This window comes from Salvelinus fontinalis, chromosome 33 (assembly GCF_029448725.1).
Source record: "Salvelinus fontinalis isolate EN_2023a chromosome 33, ASM2944872v1, whole genome shotgun sequence".
Lineage (NCBI taxonomy): Eukaryota > Metazoa > Chordata > Actinopteri > Salmoniformes > Salmonidae > Salvelinus > Salvelinus fontinalis.
This window is the reverse complement of record NC_074697.1, coordinates 11,454,537-11,478,467: the sequence shown is the minus strand read 5'-3', so window position 1 is coordinate 11,478,467 and position 23,931 is coordinate 11,454,537. Positions and strand designations below refer to the sequence as shown.

The 23,931-nt window shown below is 48.7% G+C and overlaps 2 protein-coding genes across 2 annotated transcripts in view; one reads left to right on the top strand and one right to left on the bottom strand.

Annotated features, from left to right (window-relative positions):
• LOC129831711 (phosphatidylinositol 3,4,5-trisphosphate 5-phosphatase 2A-like) overlaps positions 1-14,831 on the top strand; it is a 55,691-nt gene extending 40,860 nt beyond the window's left edge. The window contains exons 18-27 of the mRNA XM_055895096.1: positions 506-587; positions 2,342-2,431; positions 2,719-2,832; positions 3,185-3,361; positions 6,781-6,936; positions 7,119-7,200; positions 7,322-7,414; positions 10,244-10,937; positions 11,237-11,370; positions 12,788-14,831. Of these exons, the coding sequence (XP_055751071.1) occupies positions 506-587; positions 2,342-2,431; positions 2,719-2,832; positions 3,185-3,361; positions 6,781-6,936; positions 7,119-7,200; positions 7,322-7,414; positions 10,244-10,937; positions 11,237-11,370; positions 12,788-12,887 (1,722 nt within the window). The 3' untranslated portion in view covers positions 12,888-14,831. The remainder of the gene's footprint in view (positions 1-505; positions 588-2,341; positions 2,432-2,718; positions 2,833-3,184; positions 3,362-6,780; positions 6,937-7,118; positions 7,201-7,321; positions 7,415-10,243; positions 10,938-11,236; positions 11,371-12,787) is intronic.
• A 487-nt stretch (positions 14,832-15,318) lies between these two features.
• Positions 15,319-23,640, bottom strand: LOC129831709 (paired mesoderm homeobox protein 2A-like). Its single transcript, XM_055895091.1, has 3 exons — positions 22,496-23,640; positions 20,584-20,771; positions 15,319-20,300 (listed from the first exon to the last, which is right to left on the bottom strand). Exons 1-3 carry the CDS (start codon positions 22,716-22,718, stop codon positions 19,815-19,817), a joined length of 897 nt encoding a protein of 298 aa, XP_055751066.1. The 5' UTR covers positions 22,719-23,640; the 3' UTR covers positions 15,319-19,814.
• Between the last annotated feature and the right edge of the window lie 291 nt (positions 23,641-23,931).

Genomic DNA, 23,931 nt, shown 5'->3' with positions numbered 1-23,931 from the left:
TAGAAACAATAACGAAGCGTATTCCCCGCCCCTGTTTCAGTAAAAGGCTGAGGCTGGAGAAACTCTCATTCATAGAGCTGTGGATGCAAGGACCGACAATCCATGATATCAAAATTATAGTTTTAACCATATTTTGAGGCGATATAGTGTATGTTTACATTTACTTGGACAAACATAGGAGTAAAACAAGTTTATATTTTGGGTTCTGATGGAGTGTGACCGTTGAACTGAGCTCCTGAGGCATTTCTACGTTATATTCTTCAACAATCAACGGGTACATATCATACGTTTTAAAGTACATGTATGTAGCAACTGCTGATTGCCCCTTTTATAGCCTAAAATAGCATTTTAACAAATTCAGGACAAAGTACTGTCTTTTCACACACACACACACCACACACACCACACACACACACACACACACAAACGTGGGTGTGAGCGCATACACACAGGCTCAGATGGAGAGATCTCTGTTCACGCTGATCTCCTCTTCTTTCTCTCTCAGATGAGGACTAACGTCCCGTCTTGGTGTGACAGGATCCTCTGGAAGTCTTACCCTGAGACTCACATTGTCTGTAACTCCTATGGTGAGACCCTGCATCTTCAACAACTCTGTACAACAAAGGGTCTGTTCTGGAATGGGTGGCCAGTAATAAACTGGTCCTGGACATCTCTATAACTAAGAGCATTGTATTTGGTACAAATCATTCCCTAAGTTCTAGACCTCAGCTGAATCTGGTAATGAATGGTGTGGCAGTTGAGGAGACTAAATGACTTGGTGTTACCTTAGATTGTAAACTGTCATGGTCTAAACGTATAGATTAAATGGCTGTAAAGATGGGGAGAGGTCTGTCCGTAATAAAGAGATGCTCTGCTTTTTTGACACCACACTCCACAAAGTCCTGCAGGATCTAGTTTTGTCTAATCTTGATTATTGTCCAGTCGTGTGGTCCAGCGCTGCAAGGAAACACCTAGTTAAGCTGCAGCTGGTCCAGAACAGAGCGGTACGTCTTGCTCTTCATTGTAAACAGAGGACTGATGTAAATACGATGCAGCCAGTCTCTCTTGGCTCAGAGTTGAGGAGCGGCACGTCTTGCTCTTCATTGTAATCAGAGGGCTGATGTAAATACTATGCAGCCAGTCTCTCTTGGCTCAGAGTTGAGGAGCGGCACGTCTTGCTCTTCATTGTAAACAGAGGACTGATGTAAATACTATGCAGCCAGTCTCTCTTGGCTCAGAGTTGAGGAGCGGCACGTCTTGCTCTTCATTGTAATCAGAAGACTGATGTAAATACTATGCAGCCAGTCTCTCTTGGCTCAGAGTTGATGAGCGGCACGTCTTGCTCTTCATTGTAATCAGAGGACTGATGTAAATACTATGCAGCCAGTCTCTCTTGGCTCAGAGTTGATGAGCGGCACGTCTTGCTCTTCATTGTAATCAGAGGACTGATGTAAATACGATGCTGCCAGTCTCTCTTGGCTCAGAGTTGAGGAGCGGCACGTCTTGTTCTTCATTGTAATCAGAGGACTGATGTAAATACGATGCTGCCAGTCTCTCTTGGCTCAGAGTTGAGGAGCGGCACGTCTTGCTCTTCATTGTAATCAGAGGACTGATGTAAATACTATGCAGCCAGTCTCTCTTGGCTCAGAGTTGAGGAGCGGCACGTCTTGCTCTTCATTGTAATCAGAGGACTGATGTAAATACGATGCAGCCAGTCTCTCTTGGCTCAGAGTTGAGGAGCGGCACGTCTTGCTCTTCATTGTAATCAGAGGACTGATGTAAATACGATGCAGCCAGTCTCTCTTGGCTCAGAGTTGAGGAGAGACTGACTGCATCACTTGTTATTTTTACAAGAAACAATCATGTGTTGAAATCCAAAATAGTTTGCATAGTCAACTTACACACACACACACTTATCCCACCAGACATGCCACCAGGGGTCTTTACACAGTCCACATATTAGGGTTGGATTGAAAACCCACAGGACGGTAGATATCCAGGAAGAGTGTTGGGCAGCCCGGACCTAGATAGTTGGACCTAGATAGTTGGACCTAGATAGTTGGACCTAGATAGTTGGACCTAGATAGTTGGACCTAGATAGTTTGTGTGTATTGATATGTAGGCTACGTGTGCCTTTAATTTTTATAAATGTAGTTCTGTCCTTAAGCTGTTCTTGTCTATTGATGTTCTGTATTATGTCCTTCTGTATTAAGTCATGATTCATGTTTTGTGTGAACCCCAGGAAGAGTAGCTGCTGCTTTTGGAACAGCTAATGGGGATCCTAATGAAACACCAACATTTATTTTATAATTTTTGAATGAAATCATGTTTCCCCTCTCAGGCTGTACAGATGACGTGGTGACCAGTGACCACTCCCCAGTGTTTGGTACGTTTGAGGTGGGGGTCACCTCGCAGTTCGTCTCCAAGAAAGGTACGGCCACTCACTAAGACACAGGTGTCAAACTCATTCCACGGGGGGCCGAGTGTCTGCGGGTTTTCGCTCCTCCCTTGTACTTGATTGATGAATTAACATCACTAATTAGTTAGGAACTCCCCACACCTGGTTGTCTAGGGCTTTATTGAAAGGAAAAAACAAAAACCTGCAGACACTAGGCCCTCCGTGGAATGAGTTTGACACCCCTGCACTAAGACGACTAGACAAGGGGGTTGATCCTCTCACTATAATCCACGGGATTTTAACGCTGTGTCTCTCTCCAGGTCTGCCTAAGTCCTCGGAACAGGCCTATATAGAGTTTGAGAATATTGAGGCCATAGTGAAGACGGCCAGCAGAACCAAGTTCTTTATCGAGTTCTACTCTACCTGCCTGGAGGGTGAGACACACACACACACACACATACACACACACACTCATAAAGTTCTACTCTAGAGACTTAATGATGACATTTATTTCCACACTCCCTCTCTCCACACTCTCCCTCTCTCTCCACACACTCCACACTCCCTCTCTCTCCACACTCTCTCTCTCTCCACACTCTCTCTCCCTCTCTCTCTCCACACTCCCTCTCTCTCCACACTCTCTCCACACTCTCTCCACACTCTCTCCACACTCCCTCTCTCCCTCTCTCTCCACACTCCCTCTCTCCCTCTCTCTCCACACTCCCTCTCTCCCTCTCTCTCCACACTCCCTCTCTCCCTCTCTCTCCACACTCCCTCTCTCCGTAGAGTTCAAGAAGAGTTATGAGAATGACAGTCAGAGCAGTGACAACGTCAACTTCCTGCGTGTGGGCTGGTCCAATAAGCAGCTGACCACGCTGAAGCCCCTCCTCTCTGAGATAGAATATCTACAGGACCAACACCTGCTGCTCACCGTCAAGTCACTGGATGGATACGAGTCTTATGGTACCGCTGGTTGTCTGTCTCCAAGTGTGTGTTACAGGGTTTCTGGACATTTGACCAGCAGCATTTTAATTTACCGGACATTTGAGAAATTCTCCAGACCCATATGCATTGGGTGCACAACCTGATTAGTGTGTCCACCCACAGTGCTCAGAAACACAGAAATCCCATTTACATTGTGGTCGTTCATATTAACACAACGTGCGAGGATGCAGCGGCGTACGTCCTTCTTAGCGAATCCAGATGAGCACTTAGACGATGTTAGATCTGTCCACGTTTACTTTACCTCAGCCAATAAGATGAGTCGGCCCTAACGAACAGCCGAATCACTAGCCTTTGTCAATCTACTATCCATAGTATAACAGTGTACCTATTATTTTGGTTAACTTGTGGTTCTGTGTGAGAAAGAAATAGCCCGTTCCAAACAGACTCTGAGACAGTTGTTGGACGATAGATCCCAAATTCATACAACTAGTAGGCCGAGGTTACACCCCCCAGAAGATGTATCGAGTCTGATGCAACAGATCAGCACGTTTTAGCTTGATCAATTATTATCTTCACACTAGAGGCGCAGCAATGCTCACATGGCAGTAGGCTACAGATGTCAGATCTAAACTTGATCACGCTTTTGTTGCAGAGAATTTTCCCGATGCATCAGGAAATTCTAATGAGCCTCGGGATTGGTTAAAAATGAGCCGTGGTCTTTCTCTCCTTGCGGGGGCAGTCAAGTCATTGGGATCAGGGCTCGCTATCTTAAAATAATGTTCTCTCGCTCAAACGCTATAGGCTTAGGTCGTATTACAGCCATAAAGTAACTACCCTGGTAGGTTTAGTGGGCTTTGACACTCTTATGTAGGTGTCATAACCAGCTATAAAGTAACTACCCTGGTAGGTTTAGTGGGCTTTGACACTCTTATGTAGGTGTCATAACCAGCTATAAAGTAACTACCCTGGTAGGTTTAGTGGGCTTTGACACTCTTATGTAGGTGTCATAACCAGCTATAAAGTAACTACCCTGGTAGGTTTAGTGGGCTTTGACACTCTTACGTAGGTGTCATAACCAGCCATAAAGTAAGTACCCTGGTTATTTTCATCGTGCGATGAAATGGGTCATTTTAAGATTCGACATATGTAATGTAATTGTCCGTTCCATAATGCAATTAGCGGAAAACACAGGTGACAGAGATGAAAATATCCGTTCGAAATGTATAAAGAGGGGCGATCTAAAGATGCAACAACTAACATGGGTTGTGAATATGACTGGGCTTGTGCCTTTGGCTTCTGGACAATGGGTTGTGAATATGACTGGGCTTGTGCCTTTGGCTTCTGGACAATGGGTTGTGAATATGACTGGGCTTGTGCCTTTGGCTTCTGGACAATGGGTTGTGAATATGACTGGGCTTGTGCCTTTGGCTTCTGGACAATGGGTTGTGAATATGACTGGGCTTGTGCCTTTGGCTTCTGGACAATGGGTTGTGAATATGACTGGGCTTGTGCCTTTGGCTTCTGGACAATGGGTTGTGAATATGACTGGGCTTGTGCCTTTGGCTTCTGGACAATGGGTTGTGAATATGACTGGGCTTGTGCCTTTGGCTTCTGGACAATGGGTTGTGAATATGACTGGGCTTGTGCCTTTGGCTTCTGGACAATGGGTTGTGAATATGACTGGGCTTGTGCCTTTGGCTTCTGGACAATGGGTTGTGAATATGACTGGGCTTGTGCCTTTGGCTTCTGGACAATGGGTTGTGAATATGACTGGGCTTGTGCCTTTGGCTTCTGGACAATGGGTTGTGAATATGACTGGGCTTGTGCCTTTGGCTTCTGGACAATGGGTTGTGAATATGACTGGGCTTGTGCCTTTGGCTTCTGGACAATGGGTTGTGAATATGACTGGGCTTGTGCCTTTGGCTTCTGGACAATGGGTTGTGAATATGACTGGGCTTGTGCCTTTGGCTTCTGGACAATGGGTTGTGAATATGACTGGGCTTGTGCCTTTGGCTTCTGGACAATGGGTTGTGAATATGACTGGGCTTGTGCCTTTGGCTTCTGGACAATGGGTTGTGAATATGACTGGGCTTGTGCCTTTGGCTTCTGGACAATGAAAGTGGATTTGAAAACCAATAGAACATAAGAGAAGTAGTCTACTGGTTTCAATGGCATCTGGAAGTCTTTATAAAAGAGTAGTCTACTGGTTTCAATGGCATCTGGAAGTCTTTATAAAAGAGTAGTCTACTGGTTTCAATGGCATCTGGAAGTCTTTATAAAAGAGTAGTTTACTGGTTTCAATGGCATCTGGAAGTCTTTATAAAAGAGTAGTTTACTGGTTTCAATGGCATCTGGAAGTCTTTATAAAAGAGTAGTCTACTGGTTTCAATGGCATCTGGAAGTCTTTATAAAAGAGTAGTTTACTGGTTTCAATGGCATCTGGAAGTCTTTATAAAAGAGTAGTTTACTGGTTTCAATGGCATCTGGAAGTCTTTATAAAAGAGTAGTCTACTGGTTTCAATGGCATCTGGAAGTCTTTATAAAACAGTAGTTTACTGGTTTCAATGGCATCTGGAAGTCTTTATAAAACAGTAGTTTACTGGTTTCAATGGCATCTGGAAGTCTTTATAAAACAGTAGTTTACTGGTTTCAATGGCATCTGGAAGTCTTTATAAAACAGTAGTTTACTGGTTTCAATGGCATCTGGAAGTCTTTATAAAACAGTAGTTTACTGGTTTCAATGGCATCTGGAAGTCTTTATAAAACAGTAGTTTACTGGTTTCAATGGCATCTGGAAGTCTTTAAAACAATTACATCTACGTTTATAGACACACTTTTTTTTGTCTCGGCTACTTTGAAGCAAGGTAAGACATGCTTCATAATATGAAGTAAAACTTTAAGGTTTCGGACAATTTAAGTAAATGTTTTCAAAATGCATATTCTGCCTCCAGCTTCACGTTGAAAGGTGGTGTGTGACGTGCTGAAGCCTGTCTATCGTTGTCTAAGCACTGTAATGGCAAATCAGAAGCGCGCTTGGAATTACTAGTTACATTTAATTTGTAGCTTTTTATCGTCATGACCATCAAAGCTGTTTTTTAACACGGAATTGGAGCGTTTTAGATTTGTTGTGAAACGATTGGGCTTATAAAAGCATGTTTCACTCCATGGCAACAGGAGAAAATATACATGCACAATTTAATTTCACAAAATTATGCAAATTAACCTATAGACCAATGAGCACCGGTCAGATTTATTTCCATCAATGAAAAGGCAAAAAAATATTTATTTTTAAATGTTATTTTTTTACTTCTGCCTGACAATTGGCTGATGCAATTTTATTTATCAGCTTTAAATAAAATTAAAAAAATATCAGCCAAAAGCCAGCTAATGAAACCCTGGTGTGTTATACTGATCGTGTGTGTGTGTCTTCTCCTCAGGAGAGTGTGTGGTGGCCCTGAAGTCGATGATAGGCAGTACGGCACAGCAGTTCCATACTTACCTGTCCCACAGAGGGGAGGAGACGGGCAACATCAGAGGTTCTATGAGGGTCCGCGTGCCAGCAGAGAGGATGGGCACCAGGGAGAGGCTCTATGGTAACACTGTCTGTCTGTCTGTCTGTCTGTCTGTCGTAAAGGACGTGGGTTGATTGGAAGTACGGTTTATAAACTATATTCATCCATCCTTAACAATAGGTTAATTACATTTTTTGGAGGACCAAAACATTATGGTGAAATAATCAAATGTTTTTTGATTGGTTGATTGATGTGTCCTGTAGAGTGGATCAGTGTGGATAAAGATGAGACAGGACCCAAAGGCAGATCCACCCTGCCCCCCCGATCAGGACACGACTACGTCAAGTGAGTAATCCACCCCCCCGCCAGTCCTAACCACGCCGTGGAGTTAAACCATACATTTCTTGAGTGTGTTCTGTAGCATGTTCTATAGCGTGTTCTTAGCGTGTTCATCCCGGTCTCGCAGGCCGTCTTTGACACAAAAACATGTGGGGGCGGTGCTTGGGAAGGTGAGCGAGGAGGGAGAGAGGAGTACCAAAGAGGAGGTGACTGCAGCCAGGTACCAGACACAGACACAGACACAGACACAGACACACAAACACACACACACACACACACAGACACGGGCAGGCAGAGACACACAGAGACACAGAGACACACAGACACGGACGGAGACACAGAGTCACAGAGAGACGGACGGAGACACACGGACAGACAGGGACGGACAGAGACACACGGACGGACAGGGACGGACAGAGACACACGTACAGACGGGGACGGACAGAGACACACGTACAGACGGGGACGGACAGAGACACACGTACAGACGGGGACGGACAGAGACACACGTACAGACGGGGACGGACAGAGACACACGGACAGAGACGGACGGACAGACGGGGACGGACAGAGACACACGAACAGAGACACACGGACAGAGACACACGGACAGACAGGGACGGACAGAGACACACGGACGGACAGGGACGGACGGACGGACAGAGACACACGGACAGAGACACACGGACAGACAGGGACGGACAGAGACACACGGACGGACAGAGACACACGGACGGACAGAGACACACGGACGGACAGAGACACACGGACGGACAGAGAGACACGGACGGACAGAGAGACACGGACGGACAGAGACACACGGACGGACAGAGACACACGGACGGACAGAGACACACGGACGGACAGAGACACACGGACGGACAGAGACACACGGACGGACAGAGACACACGGACGGACAGAGACACACGGACGGACAGAGACACACGGACGGACAGAGACACACGGACGGACAGAGACACACGGACGGACAGAGACACACGGACGGACAGAGACACACGGACGGACAGAGACACACGGACGGACAGAGACACACGGACGGACAGAGACACACGGACGGACAGAGACACACGGACGGACAGAGACACACGGACGGACAGAGACACACGGACGGACAGAGACACACGGACGGACAGAGACACACGGACGGACAGAGACACACGGACGGACAGAGACACACGGACGGACAGGGACACACGGACGGACAGGGACACACGGACGGACAGGGACACACGGACGGACAGGGACACACGGACGGACAGGGACGGACAGAGACACACGGACGGACAGGGACGGACAGAGACACACGGACGGACAGGGACGGACAGAGACACACGGACGGACGGACAGGGACGGACAGAGACACACGGACGGACGGACAGGGACGGACAGAGACACACGGACGGACGGACAGGGACGGACAGACGGGGACGGACAGAGACACACGGACAGACGGGGACGGACAGAGACACACGGACGGACGGACAGGGACGGACAGAGACACACGGACGGACGGACAGGGACGGACAGAGACACACGGACGGACGGACAGGGACGGACAGACGGGGACGGACAGAGACACACGTACGGACGGGGACGGACAGAGACACACGGACGGACGGGGACGGACAGGGACACACGGACGGACGGGGACGGACAGGGACACACGGACGGACAGGGACGGACAGGGACACACGGACGGACAGGGACACACGGACGGACAGAGACACACGGACGGACAGAGACACACGGACGGACAGGGACGGACGGACAGAGACACACGGACGGACAGGGACGGACGGACAGAGACACACGGACGGACAGAGACACACGGACGGACAGAGACACACGGACGGACAGAGACACACGGACGGACAGAGACACACGGACGGACAGAGACACACGGACGGACAGAGACACACGGACGGACAGAGACACACGGACGGACAGAGACACACGGACGGACAGAGACACACGGACGGACAGGGACGGACAGAGACACAGGGACGGACAGAGACACAGGGACGGACAGAGACACAGGGACGGACAGAGACACAGGGACGGACAGGGACGGACAGACAGGGACGGACAGACAGGGACGGACAGAGATACACGGAACGGACAGGGACGGACAGAGACACACGGAACGGACAGGGACGGACAGAGACACAGAGTCACAGAGAGACGGACGGAGACACACGGACAGACAGGGACGGACAGACAGGGACGGACAGAGATACACGGAACGGACAGGGACGGACAGAGACACACGGACGGACAGGGACGGACAGAGACACACGGACGGACAGAGACACACGGACAGACAGAGACACACGGACAGACAGAGACACACGGACAGACAGAGACACACGGACAGACAGAGACACACGGACAGACAGAGACACACGGACAGACAGAGACACACGGACAGACAGAGACACACGGACAGACAGAGACACACGGACAGACAGAGACACACGGACAGACAGAGACACACGGACAGACAGAGACACACGGACAGACAGAGACACACGGACAGACAGACAGAGACACACGGACAGACAGACAGAGACACACGGACAGACAGACAGAGACACACGGACAGACAGACAGAGACACACGGACAGACAGACAGAGACACACGGACAGACAGACAGAGACACACGGACAGACAGACAGAGACACACGGACAGACAGACAGAGACACACGGACAGACAGACAGAGACACACGGACAGACAGACAGGGACACACGGACAGACAGACAGACAGACACGGACAGACAGACAGACAGACACGGACAGACAGACAGACACGGACAGACAGACACGGACAGACAGACACGGACAGACAGACAGGGACACAGACAGGGACACAGACAGGGACACAGACAGGGACACAGACAGGGACACAGACAGGGACACAGACAGGGACACAGACAGGGACACAGACAGGGACACAGACAGGGACACAGACAGAGACACAGACAGAGACACACACAGACCTAAGGCTCCTGCTGTGTGTGTTCCAGGGCTAAGCAGGACTCTGCAGAGGGAGACCCCTCCACCTGTAAAAACAACAGCTACAATAACCCCGCCTACTACATCCTGGAAGGCGTTCCTAACCAATCAGCTGCCACCCTGTCCTCGGAGCTCCTCCCCTCCCCCTGCTCCCCCCCAGCCGGTAAAGCACCCCTGTCTGGAGAGGGCAGGGGGAGGCACTCCTCAGGGTCCTCCCACCCCCGCAGGCACACGGCTGGACACCCTGTCCGGCCCATCAGTGAGGAGGGGTCCTCGGAGGATGATGGGATTGCAGTGGTGGGGGTGGTGTCAGGTGGAGGAGCGGGAGGCACACTGAACCGTCCTCCTCCTGACTTCCCCCCTCCCCCCCTCCCGAAAGGAGCACTGGAGATGGCCAACACCCCCTTCTCTAAACCCCGCCCCCTGTACCCCGACCTGGCCGAGGTGAAGATCCCCGCAGCCAATCCCAGTCCTGCCTTCGTCCTGGGGGAGGACTTTAGGAGGGGAGGCCCCGAGGGGCTGGATGACCAATCATGTTCGGTGCTGCAGATGGCGAAGACACTGAGTGAGAGCGAGTACCCCCCTCCTCCCCGTGCCCCCTCTGCACCCCCCCACCTCAGAGGCCAGGGGTTGGGGGACGCCTGTCGCACCTTCCCTCCCCGAGCCCCCATCACTGAGAGCATCGCTGAAGACCTACCAGAAGAAGTGAGATGTTTGTGGGAGGGAGGGAGGGAGGGGGGGTGGGCGGGCGGGAGGGCGATAGGGAGGGAGGGAGGGTGGGCGGGCGAGAGGGGGGGTGGGCGGGCGGGCGATAGGGAGGGAGGGGGGGTGGGCGGGCGATAGGGAGGGAGGGGGTACTATGAATAACAGGCAAACAGAACTGCTCATGTTGTTGTTAGGTTATTATGATGTATTAATGAAAAGCTTCTCCAGTGTTAAAGTGTGTGTGTGTGTGTGTGTGTGTGTGTGTGTGTGTGTGTGTGTGTGTGTGTGTGTGTGTGTAGGCGCTGTGGGGAAGCAGTAGCTCGTCTCTCTCCGTGGGGGAGTCGTCTGTGGGCGAGTGGCTACAGAGACTAGGGCTGGACCGCTATGAGGAAGGTCTGCTACACAACGGCTGGGACGACCTGGAATTCCTCAGGTACACAGACACACTGGGTGTTTCTCAATACGCACTCTACCGTGCTCCACACTCCCATGCTCCAAGTGCATTCTCCGAGGAAGTTCTCTTGAGTCCATTCTTGTGAGGACAAGAGTGTGGAGAACACATTAAACATTACATTTGAGAAGCACTCCACCCTTACTGTGTTACCTCACACGGCACCTCCCCATTCACTGAACCTTCTTCCGGCCAGGACAATGACGACAATGGACGCAACAAGATACACACAAAGCAAACGTTTTACTTCCTAATTATCAGCTAGATATACAGTGGCTTGCGAAAGTATTCACCCCCCTTGGCATTTTTCCTATTTTGTTGCCTTACAACCTGGAATTCCAATAGATTTTTGGGGGGTTTGTATCATTTGATTTACACAACATGCCTACCACTTTGAAGATGCAAAATATTTTTTATTGTGAAACAAGCAAGAAATAAGACAAACAGAATTTGAGCGTGCATGGACTAGGCCATTCCAACCCCTCGTGTGTTGCTTTAGCAGCATGCTTAGGGGCATTGTCCTGCTGGAAGGGGAACCTCCGTCCCAGTCTGAAATCTCTGGAAGACTGAAACAGGTTTCCCTCAAGAATTTCCCTGTATTTAGCGCCATCCATCATTCCTTAAATTCTGACCAGTTTCCTGTCCCTGCCGATGAAAAACATCCCCACAGCATGCCATCCCCACAATGGCAATAGAGATTAAACAATATATACACAAAGCAAATGTTTTACTTCATAACTATCAGCTAGCTATATGTGAATCGTATTAATATCGCTAACCAGATAGTATAACAGGCAAAAGTGACCTAACACGAACATTATCCAAGGTAGATGTCAATTCTTCATAGGTAGCAAGCTAACAATTATTTGTGACTATCTGGCTAACTAACAGTAGTATCTAGGCAGTTAGCTCTATTGACTTACAATGGGCTTACAACCTACGCACACTACAGTGGGTATTGTAAGCAGGTAACCATACCAAAATTAACACAGCATGTATTTATTGAGGTATCTAGATAAAATATTGTAGTCACGCTTATGAGATGTGAATAGGCAATATTTCATTCCGAAGTCGGAGTCTATTTTCTCTCGCTTCAGCTCAAATAATGGGCGCCATTGATTTCACTCAAATTTGCATAATATCTTACGCGGTTGCGTCATATTTCTTTGAATACTTTCCGTTGAAGCTTGCATCAAAATATTTACAAACAGAGATCGCATTTGAGAAGTGTCCTCCGTGCTCCGTTTCAGATACTTTGATTTGGACTCATACTCCGACCCTCTCGTGCTGCAATTTGCGTGCTCGGAGTACGGTAGTATGCATTTTGAGAAACACACACACACAGTCAATCATGAAACATGTCACTTCATGAATCTCATCCAATCATGTTCCTCCTCAGTGACATCACAGAGGAGGACCTAGAGGAGGCAGGCATTCTAGACCCCGCCCACAAGAGGATTCTGCTGGAGAGCCTGAGACAGCAGAAGCAGCAGAAGTGAGCTGAACCGGTCCATGCTGAGCTGAGATGTGCTAATCCATGCCAGACTGTGCCTTCTGAGAGAAATTGCACTCCTTTATACTTTCTGTTGACCAACAGATTTTTCGAACGTCCTTTTTTAGATGTATTGTACTGTGTAAGTGTCTTTATGTTAATGTAACTGTGGCTGTTGTGTTAGCCAGCCTTATTTAAACTGTAGAAACATTTCAGTCCTTTGGACCTCTACCCTGCCACCTGCATAACAGACCCCTTTCCTCTCACCCCGCCCCTTTCCTCTCACCCCGCCCCTTTCCTCTCACCCCGCCCCTTTCCTCTCGCCCCGCCCCGTTCCTCTCGCCCCGTTCCTCTCGTTTTTATTCCGCTCATGAATATGATTATTAATGACTATCTGTTCATTGGTTCAGTGTTTTATTTTTATTTTTTTGTGTGTTTTATGTTTTTGAGATAAAGGGAATGTAGCGAACCACACCAACACTGAGACCTTCCTCTGTCAGTTTAACTGAACCTTTTTTTGTTGAGCCGTGCTGGGCTCCAAGGCCCCTTTCAGTAGCACAGACTGCAGTACCCATCATGCAGTTGTCCATGTGCTAATTAGTGTTTAATTGATGCTGAGCCAGCCTGAACACAGTGGGTCCCCAGGATCCTTACTGAGAAACACTGCCACACATCACACGCTGCTGGTTGTTCTTTTCACCACATGGTGGTGCTGTTGTCCTGGCAAACTCAGTAGGACCACAGGTAAGAAACTGAAGACACACCAAGTGATATAAAGGACTGTTTTTAACATTATACATTAACATTCATGAAGGTGTTTTATATAAATGTATATGTTGACGTTATTTGACTGTTGTAAAAAAAAATGACTGTGTTGCACAATGAGAGGAAACAGGAGAAATGTGAGTGAATGTCGTGTTAATCTGATGTTATCACCTTGAGCCCTATAGCATAGTGGCCCCTCCCATCCCGTCTCCTATACCCCCCCTCTCTCATTCCTTCTCCTATACCTTCTCCTATACCCCCCTCTCTCATTCCTTCTTCTATACCTCCCCTCTCTCATTCCTTCTCCTATACCCCCCCTCTCCCATCCTCTCTCCTATACCCCCCCTCTCTCATTCCTTCTCCTATACCCCCCCTCTCCCATCCTCTCTCCTATACCCCCCCTCTCTCATTCCTTCTCCTATACCCCCCCTCTCTCATTCCTTCTCCTATACCCCCCCCCTCTCTCATTCCTTCTCCTATACCCCCCCTCTCATTCCTTCTCCTATACCCCCCCCCTCTCATTCCTTCTCCCGTACCCCCCCTCTCTCATTCCTTCTCCTATACCCCCCCTCTCATTCCTTCTCCTATATCCCCCCTCTCTTTCCTTCTCCTATACCCCCCTCTCTCATTCCTTCTCCCATGCCCCCCTTCTCTCATTCCTTCTCCTATATCCCCCCTCTCTCATTCCTTCTCCCATTCCCCCCCTCTCTCATTCCTTCTCCCATGCCCCCCTTCTCTCATTCCTTCTCCTATACCCCCCCTCTCTCATTCCTTCTCCTATACCCCCCTCTCTCATTCCTTCTCCTATACCCCCCCTCTCTCATTCCTTCTCCTATACCCCCCCTCTCTCATCCCTTCTCCTAAGCCCCCCCCTCTCCCATTCCTTCTCCCGTATCCCAGTGCCTTCTATACCCCCCCCCCCAGTGACTTTGATGCCAAGTTAAATTCTTTCCTTATGAGAGTGTTGATTCGTCCACTCCTCCCTAGTCAAGCTCTACCCAGCCCTGCCAACTCCACCTCGCCATAACACTGTTCTCCTGCTGTTCTCTGTAGGTTATTTCCTGTCGAGATTGTCTGTTTCGAGCTCCAGTCTAGTCTTTCTCTGGTTGTAACAGTGTAACCATTGATCTCTTGTTATCGTTGTTTTTTTTTTCAGCAAATAAAAAGCTAATATTTAACCCGCCAACACTGTTTCTCTCTGCACTATAACTGACCACATGTATGTGTTAAATGGAAATACCTACAAGGGGACAAGGAAGAACAATGAGTAAAATAGACAGGAAGGAGAAAATGCCTTGTATTGTTTAATACAACATACTGCACGCTATTAAAAACAACGGACTGTAGTCCTCTGTGGTTGTCAATGGTGATGACGTCTTGTTCTGTTGTCTCCTCCAGTTTACTATGAAGGCTGATTTCACTATCACTGGCTTCGGGAGCTTCAGTTTTGACACAGGGGATCAGTGTATTTGTACACTTTCTTTCCGTTATTGGTGCTGAGACTCGGAGACTGGCTACTGTGACTCCCTTTTCTGTGTGTGTGAGAACAAGACAGAGGTTATTTGAGGAGAAGAAGCTATGTGAGTGCAGAGAAGAGTGATATGATCCTTTAGCCCCCCCCAATGCTCACAGACGGACACACACAAAACCACATCTTGTTCATTTGAGCAATGTTTTTATAGGGTAGATTTATTTGACAGAATATTACAGTAGTGCTATAACCCTTCATACAGTTGCTATAAGCCTTCCCTTTGCCCTTATGTAGACAGGATGGGCAGTGAGCTGAGACATGCTCTGTAATGAACAACTCCTCAGAGTAATGTGGAAAAAACACTAGACTATAACTAATATATTACTATTTACAAATCATTTTCAATTACAACATTTCGATATCTGTCCATTTAAAAAGACATACTGTTTTTGGTCACAAAAAAACATTTTTATTATTATTCCATTATTTTCTCATCCATAAATAACTGCTTTCCAGTAAAGTTGTCTTGACTACCGTCTCTATAGTACCAGAGGGGGAGAGGGAGACAGGAGGAGAGGGAGACAGGAGGAGAGGGAGACAGGAGGAGAGGGAGACAGGGGGAGAGGGAGACAGGGGGAGAGGGAGACAGGGGGAGAGGGAGACAGGGGGAGAGGGAGACAGGGGGAGAGGGAGACAGGGGGAGAGGGAGACAGGGGGAGAAGGAGACAGGGGGAGGGGGAGACAGGGGGAGAGGGAGACAGGGGGAGAAGGAGACAGGGGGAGAGGGAGACAGGGGGAGAGGGAGACAGGAGGAGAGGGAGACGGGGAGAGGGAGACAGGGGGAGAGGGAGACAGGGGGAGAGGGAGACAGGAGGAGAGGGAGACAGGAGGAGAGGGAGACAGGGGGAGAGGGAGACGGGGAGAGGGAGACAGGGGGAGAGGGAGACAGGAGGAGAGGGAGGAGAGGGAGACAGGAGGAGAGGGAGAGGGGGAGAGGGAGACAGGAGGAGAGGGAGACAGGGGGAGAGGGAGACAGGAGGAGAGGGAGACAGGAGGAGAGGGAGACAGGGAGACAGGGGGAGAGGGAGACAGGAGGAGAGGGAGACAGGGGGAGAGGGAGACAGGAGGAGAGGGAGACAGGAGGAGAGGGAGACAGGAGGAGAGGGAGACAGGGGGAGAGGGAGACAGGGGGAGAGGGAGACAGGGGGAGAGGGAGACAGGGGGAGAGGGAGACAGGAGGAGTAGTGTCACAGACCATTAGAGTGACGTGTGTTTTATGCAGTAATGACGGTCGACCACTGGTCTACTAGTGTTCAAGCTGCAGTCAGAGAATGTCCAACAATGCTGACCTGAATCCCAGAACAGAACTCTTAAACCTCTACCTCCCTTCAGCCAGTCAGTCAACCAGCCAGCCAGTCAGTCAGCTAGTCGGCCAGCCAGTCAGTCAGCTAGTCAGCCAGCCAGCCAGCCAGTCAGTCAGCTAGTCGGCCAGCCAGCCAGCCAGTCAGTCAGCTAGTCGGCCAGTCAGTCAGCTAGTCGGCCAGCCAGTCAGTCAGTCAGCTAGTCGGCCAGTCAGTCAGTCAGCTAGTCGGCCAGTCAGTCAGTCAGCTAGTCGGCCAGCCAGTCAGTCAGCTAGTCGGCCAGCCAGCCAGCCAGTCAGTCAGCTAGTCGGCCAGCCAGCCAGCCAGTCAGTCAGCTAGTCGGCCAGCCAGCCAGCCAGTCAGTCAGCTAGTCGGCCAGCCAGCCAGCCAGTCAGTCAGCTAGTCGGCCAGCCAGTCAGTCAGTCAGCTAGTCGGCCAGTCAGTCAGTCAGCTAGTCGGCCAGTCAGTCAGTCAGCTAGTCGGCCAGCCAGTCAGTCAGCTAGTCGGCCAGTCAGTCAGTCAGTCAGCTAGTCAACCTAGTCAACCAGCCAGTCAGCCAGCTAGTCGGCCAGCCAGTCAGCCAGCCAGTCAGTCAGCTAGTCGGCCAGCCAGTCAGTCAGCTAGTCGGTCAGCGAGTCAGTCAGCTAGTCGGCCAGTCAGTCAGCTAGTCGGCCAGCCAGTCAGTCAGTCAGCTAGTCGGCCAGTCAGTCAGTCAGCTAGTCGGCCAGTCAGTCAGTCAGCTAGTCGGCCAGCCAGTCAGTCAGCTAGTCGGCCAGTCAGTCAGTCAGTCAGCTAGTCAACCTAGTCAACCAGCCAGTCAGCCAGCTAGTCGGCCAGCCAGTCAGCCAGCCAGTCAGTCAGCTAGTCGGCCAGCCAGTCAGTCAGCTAGTCGGTCAGCGAGTCAGTCAGCTAAGACAGTCAGCCAGCCAGCGAGTCAGTCAGGTTGGGAACATTGCTATGAGATGTTTGAGCTGGTAGTCTGGTGGGAATGGGGGTCATGGGGGAGGGTTGGGGGGTTGTCTGAGAGTAGGAGTTGTGTCGGGGTTCACTGGCAGGGGTGTGGTGAGGATGTGAGAGGGAATCTGGTCTGGCCTTCAGGGGGATAGTTGTATTTGGGTGTCCCCTCTCCATTACAGAGGGATTTGGGGGTCCCCTCTCCAGTACAGGGGGATTTGGGGGTCCCCTCTCCAGTACAGGGGGATTTGGGGGTCCCCTCTCCAGTACAGAGGGATTTGGGGGTCCCCTCTCCAGTACAGGGGGATTTGGGGGTCCCCTCTCCAGTACAGAGGGATTTGGGGGTCCCCTCTCCAGTACAGAGGGATTTGGGGGTCCCCTCTCCAGTACAGAGGGATTTGGGGGTCCCCTCTCCAGTACAGAGGGGATGTGGGGGTCCCCTCTCCAGTACAGAGGGGATGTGGGGGATATAAAGAAAGTTGTGCTTGCTGTTAAGAGGGTTTTGTCCCCCTGATTCTCCCCTGGGAGACTGACTGTTTACCTTCACCCTGCCTGGTTAACATACTAATCAGGAGGTACAGGGGCTAGGAGCCGTGTGTCCTCCGATACACGACCCTGCCGTACTGCTTCTTGACACAGTGCCTGCTTAACCCGGAAGCCAGCCGCACCAATGTGTCGGAAGAAACACCGTACACCTGGCTCTGACTGTGTCAGCGTGCATGTACCCGGCCCGCCACAGGAGTCGCTAGAGTGCGATGGAACAAGGAAATCTCGGCCTGCCAAACCCCTCCCCCAACCCGGACGACGCGCGCCGCCTCATGGGTCTCCCAGTCACTGCCAGCTGTGACACAGCCTGGGATCGAACCCGGCTCTGTAGTTACGCCTCAAGCCTTAGACCACTGCACCACTCATGAGACCCCAGCAAATCGATTTTAACAAACAATTGGTCCCCCCAAAAAATGCGTCCCTCTGTTGAATTTCAAAATCCCGATGTGGCCCTCGAGCCAAAAAGTTTGCCCACCCTTGGGCTAGGAGCTAGTGTTACTAATCAGGGGTACAGGGACTAGGAGCTAGTGTTGCTAATCAGGGGTACAGGGGCTAGGAGCTAGTGTTACTAATCAGGGGTACAGGGACTAGGAGCTAGTGTTGCTAATCAGGGGTACAGGGGCTAGGAGCTAGTGTTACTAATCAGGGGCTAGGAGCTAGTGTTACTAATCAGGGGTACAGGGACTAGGAGCTAGTGTTGCTAATCAGGGGTACAGGGACTAGGAGCTAGTGTTGCCAATCAGGGGTACAGGGACTAGGAGCTAGTGTTGCTAATCAGGGGCTAGGAGCTAGTGTTACTAATCAGGGACTAGGAGCTAGTGTTACTAATCAGGGGTACAGGGACTAGGAGCTAGTGTTGATAATCAGGGGTACAGGGACTAGGAGCTAGTGTTGCTAATCAGGGGTACAGGGACTAGGAGCTAGTGTTACTAATCAGGGGCTAGGAGCTAGTGTTACTAATCAGGGGTACAGGGACTAGGAGCTAGTGTTGCTAATCAGGGGTACAGGGACTAGGAGCTAGTGTTGCTAATCAGGGGTACAGGGACTAGGAGCTAGTGTTGCTAATCAGGGGCTAGGAGCTAGTGTTGCTAATCAGGGGTACAGGGACTAGGAGCTAGTGTTGCTAATCAGGGGCTAGGAGCTAGTGTTGCTAATCAGGGACTAGGAGCTAGTGTTACTAATCAGGGGTACAGGGACTAGGAGCTAGTGTTACTAATCAGGGGTACAGGGGCTAGGAGCTAGTGTTGCTAAGTGCACAATGTCTGCCAATACCTTTTGGACTGTGTATAGTGTGTGTGTGTGTGTGTGGGGGGGGGGGGTGTAGCTTTGTTGGAGTGAGAACATACAGAACAACTGACACACACACACACCCCGTATGAGATGCATGTTACACACACTCACACACCCCGTATGAGATGCATGTTACACACACTTCAACACAAACACATATTCACAAACTACAACTGCCACTTAGAGAGTCCGGGTAGTAATAAATGAAATGGGTAGTCCCGCTCCGGGGCGCAGTAGATAGAGGGGGAAGGAGAATATAGATATACAGTAGTTATACTAGAGATCTCTGCTCCTTGTCTCTAGTACAGGTTAGTCTGTATAGATATACAGCAGTTATACTAGAAATCTCTGCTCCTTGTCTCTAGTACAGGTTAGTCTGTATAGATATACAGCAGTTATACTAGAGATCTCTGCTCCTTGTCTCTAGTACAGGTTAGTCTGTATAGATATACAGCAGTTATACTAGAAATCTCTGCTCCTTGTCTCTAGTACAGGTTAGTCTGTATAGATATACAGCAGTTATACTAGAGATCTCTGCTCCTTGTCTCTAGTACAGGTTAGTCTTGAGAGCATTGGGTTTCCGGTGGAAGGAGGAGAGCACGCCAGCGAAAGGCCCTGTCATACTGTCTGCAGGCTGCCACGCCTTCAGCAGCTCTGGAGCCTGGGCTGCGGGTTGGGCCATTCCTGGGTGGGCGGGGCCTAGGCTGGGCCAGCCAGGGGGTTTGAGCCCCTGCAGAACGGGGGAGCTGGAGGTGTTGGTGTAGCCACCATTAGCAGGGGCGGGGCTGGGGCTGAGGCTGGCAGGGCTACCCATGTTCCCATTGGCTGAGCCGGGCAGCGAGGCGGTGCTGTCAGGGGTGGGACTGCAGGTGGATTCTTTTGATTCGTCATCATCTGAGGAAGATCTGGGCTCGCCCTTTTTCCCCCCAGCATTGCCATTATTCCCTCCTGGGCCCCCGGTCCCATTACTGGACTTAGAGTTGGCTGCACGCTCCACCTTACGGAACTTAGCCCGCCGGTTCTGGAACCACACCTGACACAGACAGACAATAAAGTTTAGTCTCATTCAAACGTCTAAAAATACAACCAAAAGAAAAAGGCAACAAAATAAATATATACAAAAATACACATAAAAATACATACTATCTCTAAAATATACTCATGAAGGATGTATAGATTACAATTTGGTAGATAACAATAATTTCGACATTAACTGACTGCATTAAAAAAATAAACATGATGGTGTAAGCCCATAGATGAATGAAAATATTGTATCTGTTGTGAATAGGTGTTTTTCATCAGAACCCTGGACTCACCTGTACCCGCGCCTCAGTAAGGTCGATCTTGAGCGCAAGCTCCTCGCGCGTGTAGATGTCGGGGTAGTGGGTCTCCGCGAACACGCGCTCCAGCTCCTTCAGCTGTGAGCTCGTGAAGGTGGTCCTTATGCGCCGCTGTTTCCGCTTCTCGTTTAAACCGGATGGGTCCGAGAAGAACTTATATGGAACTGCGGAGCCAACCAATCACAATAAAACCAATTAGTGATGCTCTGTTTTATTGTAGGCGTTTTACGATAGGCTATGTTATGGAGTTGCCTTTGTCTGACCTCGTAGGCTATAGGCTATAGCTTGAAGCTGAAGATTTTTTTCCCTGTCCAATACACGTTTTAATTGACTTGATCAATTCAACTAACGGTATATAGCCTATCAGTAGGCCTAGGTGAAATATCGTGGTTCCCATATTTATATAATTTATTATTCAGAGTTATTTTTTATTGACGTTTCTCTTTTGGTTTAGTCTATGATAGGGAAGTAGTCCACAATCGTACAAAATATATGACTATATTTATACAATTAGCTAGTTGTAATTATACCATGAACTAAATTCAATTATTTGTAATTTGGTCAAATTTGCCTAAGCTAAACATGGAATAACAGAATTTGATAGGCTATCAACAAGGGCATTGAATAAAACGTTGTGATAGACTAACCACCTTCCAGTTTCATTGTTTCATTCAATTTCATTTAAAAATGAAAAGTGTCATGCAGCCTGATCATTAGATACAGATATTTTAGAAGTGGTTTCTTTCCCCAGAAAGAGAGAGAGAGCGTGCATAACGCACGCGGCGGTCTGTCAGTGCGCCTTCATTAGAACTACAATAAAATCATTTTTTTTTTAAATCATTAGCTTATCCAGAAAGTTAGAGGGAATTCACATATAAATATAAACATATAAACAGTGAAATAATCACGTTTTAGGCGCAGCAGGACGTGTACGCTTTTCGAATAAGGTGGCATAGCCTGCACTATTCAACCATTTGTTGAAGATAATTCGTATTTATTAGTTGTAGGCCTATTAGTAACTATAAAACGTGATTGTTATTTAATTGTTATTAATATAAGACAGTAGTTAACATATTATTCTTGTTACTAAGTAGGCTATTGTTTGCTCCTTTTTTTTCATTTGGACACATGAAAACGAGGTTGTGCATCTCAAGAGATTTCATCTTGTAAAATTGTAAATTCAAAAGGCGCTCGCACATCTGAGCTACCTTTGTTGCAGGTACATGGTAACAGTTGAATAAGATGAGGGGAAAAAAGAAACCGATACGTAAAGCTTATTTTTTCTCATCCTGCAAAATAGTAAATAAATAAAGAATCTAGTTTTCCTATTCCATCATATCGACATGAATTATAAAATTGGAAATGTATGGGAAGGTAACAAAAAAATAAACATTTGAATTGCGCAATCGAATCGTGACCACATAACGAATTAAATGGAAAATTATGGATAAAGGAAAAGGTACATTTTAGGATAGGCTAAGTTCTATTAAATTGACTAAACAAATGACAAATTTGATTAGTTGATAATACAGATTTATTTGCCATCTACCGAATTGTACACTGACTGAATTATCCCCATGCCAACGAACATAAAACGAAAGATTAGACCGTCAAATTAAGAGGTATGCTAATATGAAACAGAATATTTATAATTTCGATTAATTGGGTTATCATTAATCAAATTAAATGTCTTTCCTTCTTCGATTCGCCTAGTTGGTATAATCAAATAACAAAAATGACATTTTACGCAAGTATTTCAAATAAGACCAGACGCTTTAACTATAGCCAACAGCTGGAGATTAAACACCGGTGTGAGCAACTCCTACGAGCCAAATCTCCCGCTCATGCCCTACTATTCCCTCTCCCCATGCTCTCTGCGCGCTCTTACCTGTGGAGTAGGGTGTGGGCTGGTGCTCCCGAAGGGACCCCAGGGTGCAGCTAGCGGTGCTCAGGGGTGCGCATCCCGGGTTGGCACCGAACCCGGTCCGGATCGGGTTGTACTGGAACGAGCTGGCCTGACTGCACGAGCTGAAGTCCGCGTAGGCCGATGCCTCCATGGCCGCCATGCACGAGTCATATGAGTTCAGGTAGGAGTAATCCATTTTATACATGGAGGCGCGAGGACGACAACTCTGGGGCGAGCGCTGGATGAAATGTACTTCTCGGGATTCGAGAGGAATTAAAACGGTTAAAGCTGAAAAAAAACACCACAGAATGAATTCCGGTTTTCAAATTTCTCCAACGACCAGCTTTAGGTCCCCGAGTTCAGTCCCGCTCTCAATGTGGTTTTCTTGTTTTCAGTCAAAGCAGGATGTTATTTTACCATATATATGTCTTTCTTCACGTCTCTCTCTCTTCCTTGAAAGTAATATTCCTGAAATCTCTTTCTTTTCTCTCTCAGTATCAGTATCTTCCTCTTCCATCCACGTCAGTTTCGCTCTCGCTCTCTTCCGGACCACCTCGCCTTGCACTCAGTATGACAGCGCACCGGCCAGCGCGCGCAGTGTTTATAATAAACTTGGCAGTCCGCGAGACAATAACGAGGCGGTGGTCTCTTTCCATGACAATGTCTCGAGAGTCTATTGGGGGGCATCGTGCGCGGTCAGCCCCCTCCCACTACTCATGCATTACTAATGCGCGCGAAGTTAACCCTCAGCCAGACGTCTTTATGCCAGATAAACTCCTGATATGATTCTGATTTCTGGAATTACATATTTTATTTGCTGTTGTTCGAGATGTCGCCTTTCTCTCAGTGTAAGAGTGGTCGCCTATATATGGGTGTATGCGTCACCTCAAGAGTGTCTGACTGCAGAACCAAACTAAACGCGTTTCAATCAGTGGATCCCATGGAAAGCTTTCATAAACGCACTGACTCCCCATAAATTGGTTTAAGTTATTGTTCAGAGGCATCCAACGTGATATGAAACACACTAGCACGCGCCTCTTGGGCCATAAACTTATAATGCCCAGGGTGGTTAGAGCACAATCTCAGCGTCTCCTCTTATTCCGGTGCTGGAATGGAAGTGACACTAAATCGATTTAACGTTTATTAAACACGTGAATTATCAGTTGCATAGAAACCAGGAGTGTCCTCTCTGCTACCTCTGGGTCCTTAATTCAACCGTTTGAGAAATTAAGAGGTTCTTCGTTAGAAGAAAATAGCCTATATTCGACAAAATCTTATCGTCCAAACCCTTGGAGCTTGTGTTGCTAAATTAACCGGTTTACGCGCGTGCTAAATTGATTATGGGAATGTGGCCACTGGCCCTGTGCGCGTGTAATAATATAACACGGTTTTATATGTAAAAGAGCAACTCTCGATAG

What these genes read in the sequence shown, in the direction of transcription:
- LOC129831709 (XM_055895091.1), bottom strand. Translation starts at nt 22,718, where the DNA reads ATGTATAAAATGGATTACTCCTACCTGAACTCATATGACTCGTGCATG. An exon ending in GCCCACACCCTACTCCACAG is followed by an intron (nt 20,772 to 22,495) that starts GTAAGAGCGCGC and finishes TTGGCTCCGCAG; the next exon opens with TTCCATATAAGTTCTTCTCG. An exon ending in TTACTGAGGCGCGGGTACAG is followed by an intron (nt 20,301 to 20,583) that starts GTGAGTCCAGGG and finishes TGTCTGTGTCAG; the next exon opens with GTGTGGTTCCAGAACCGGCG.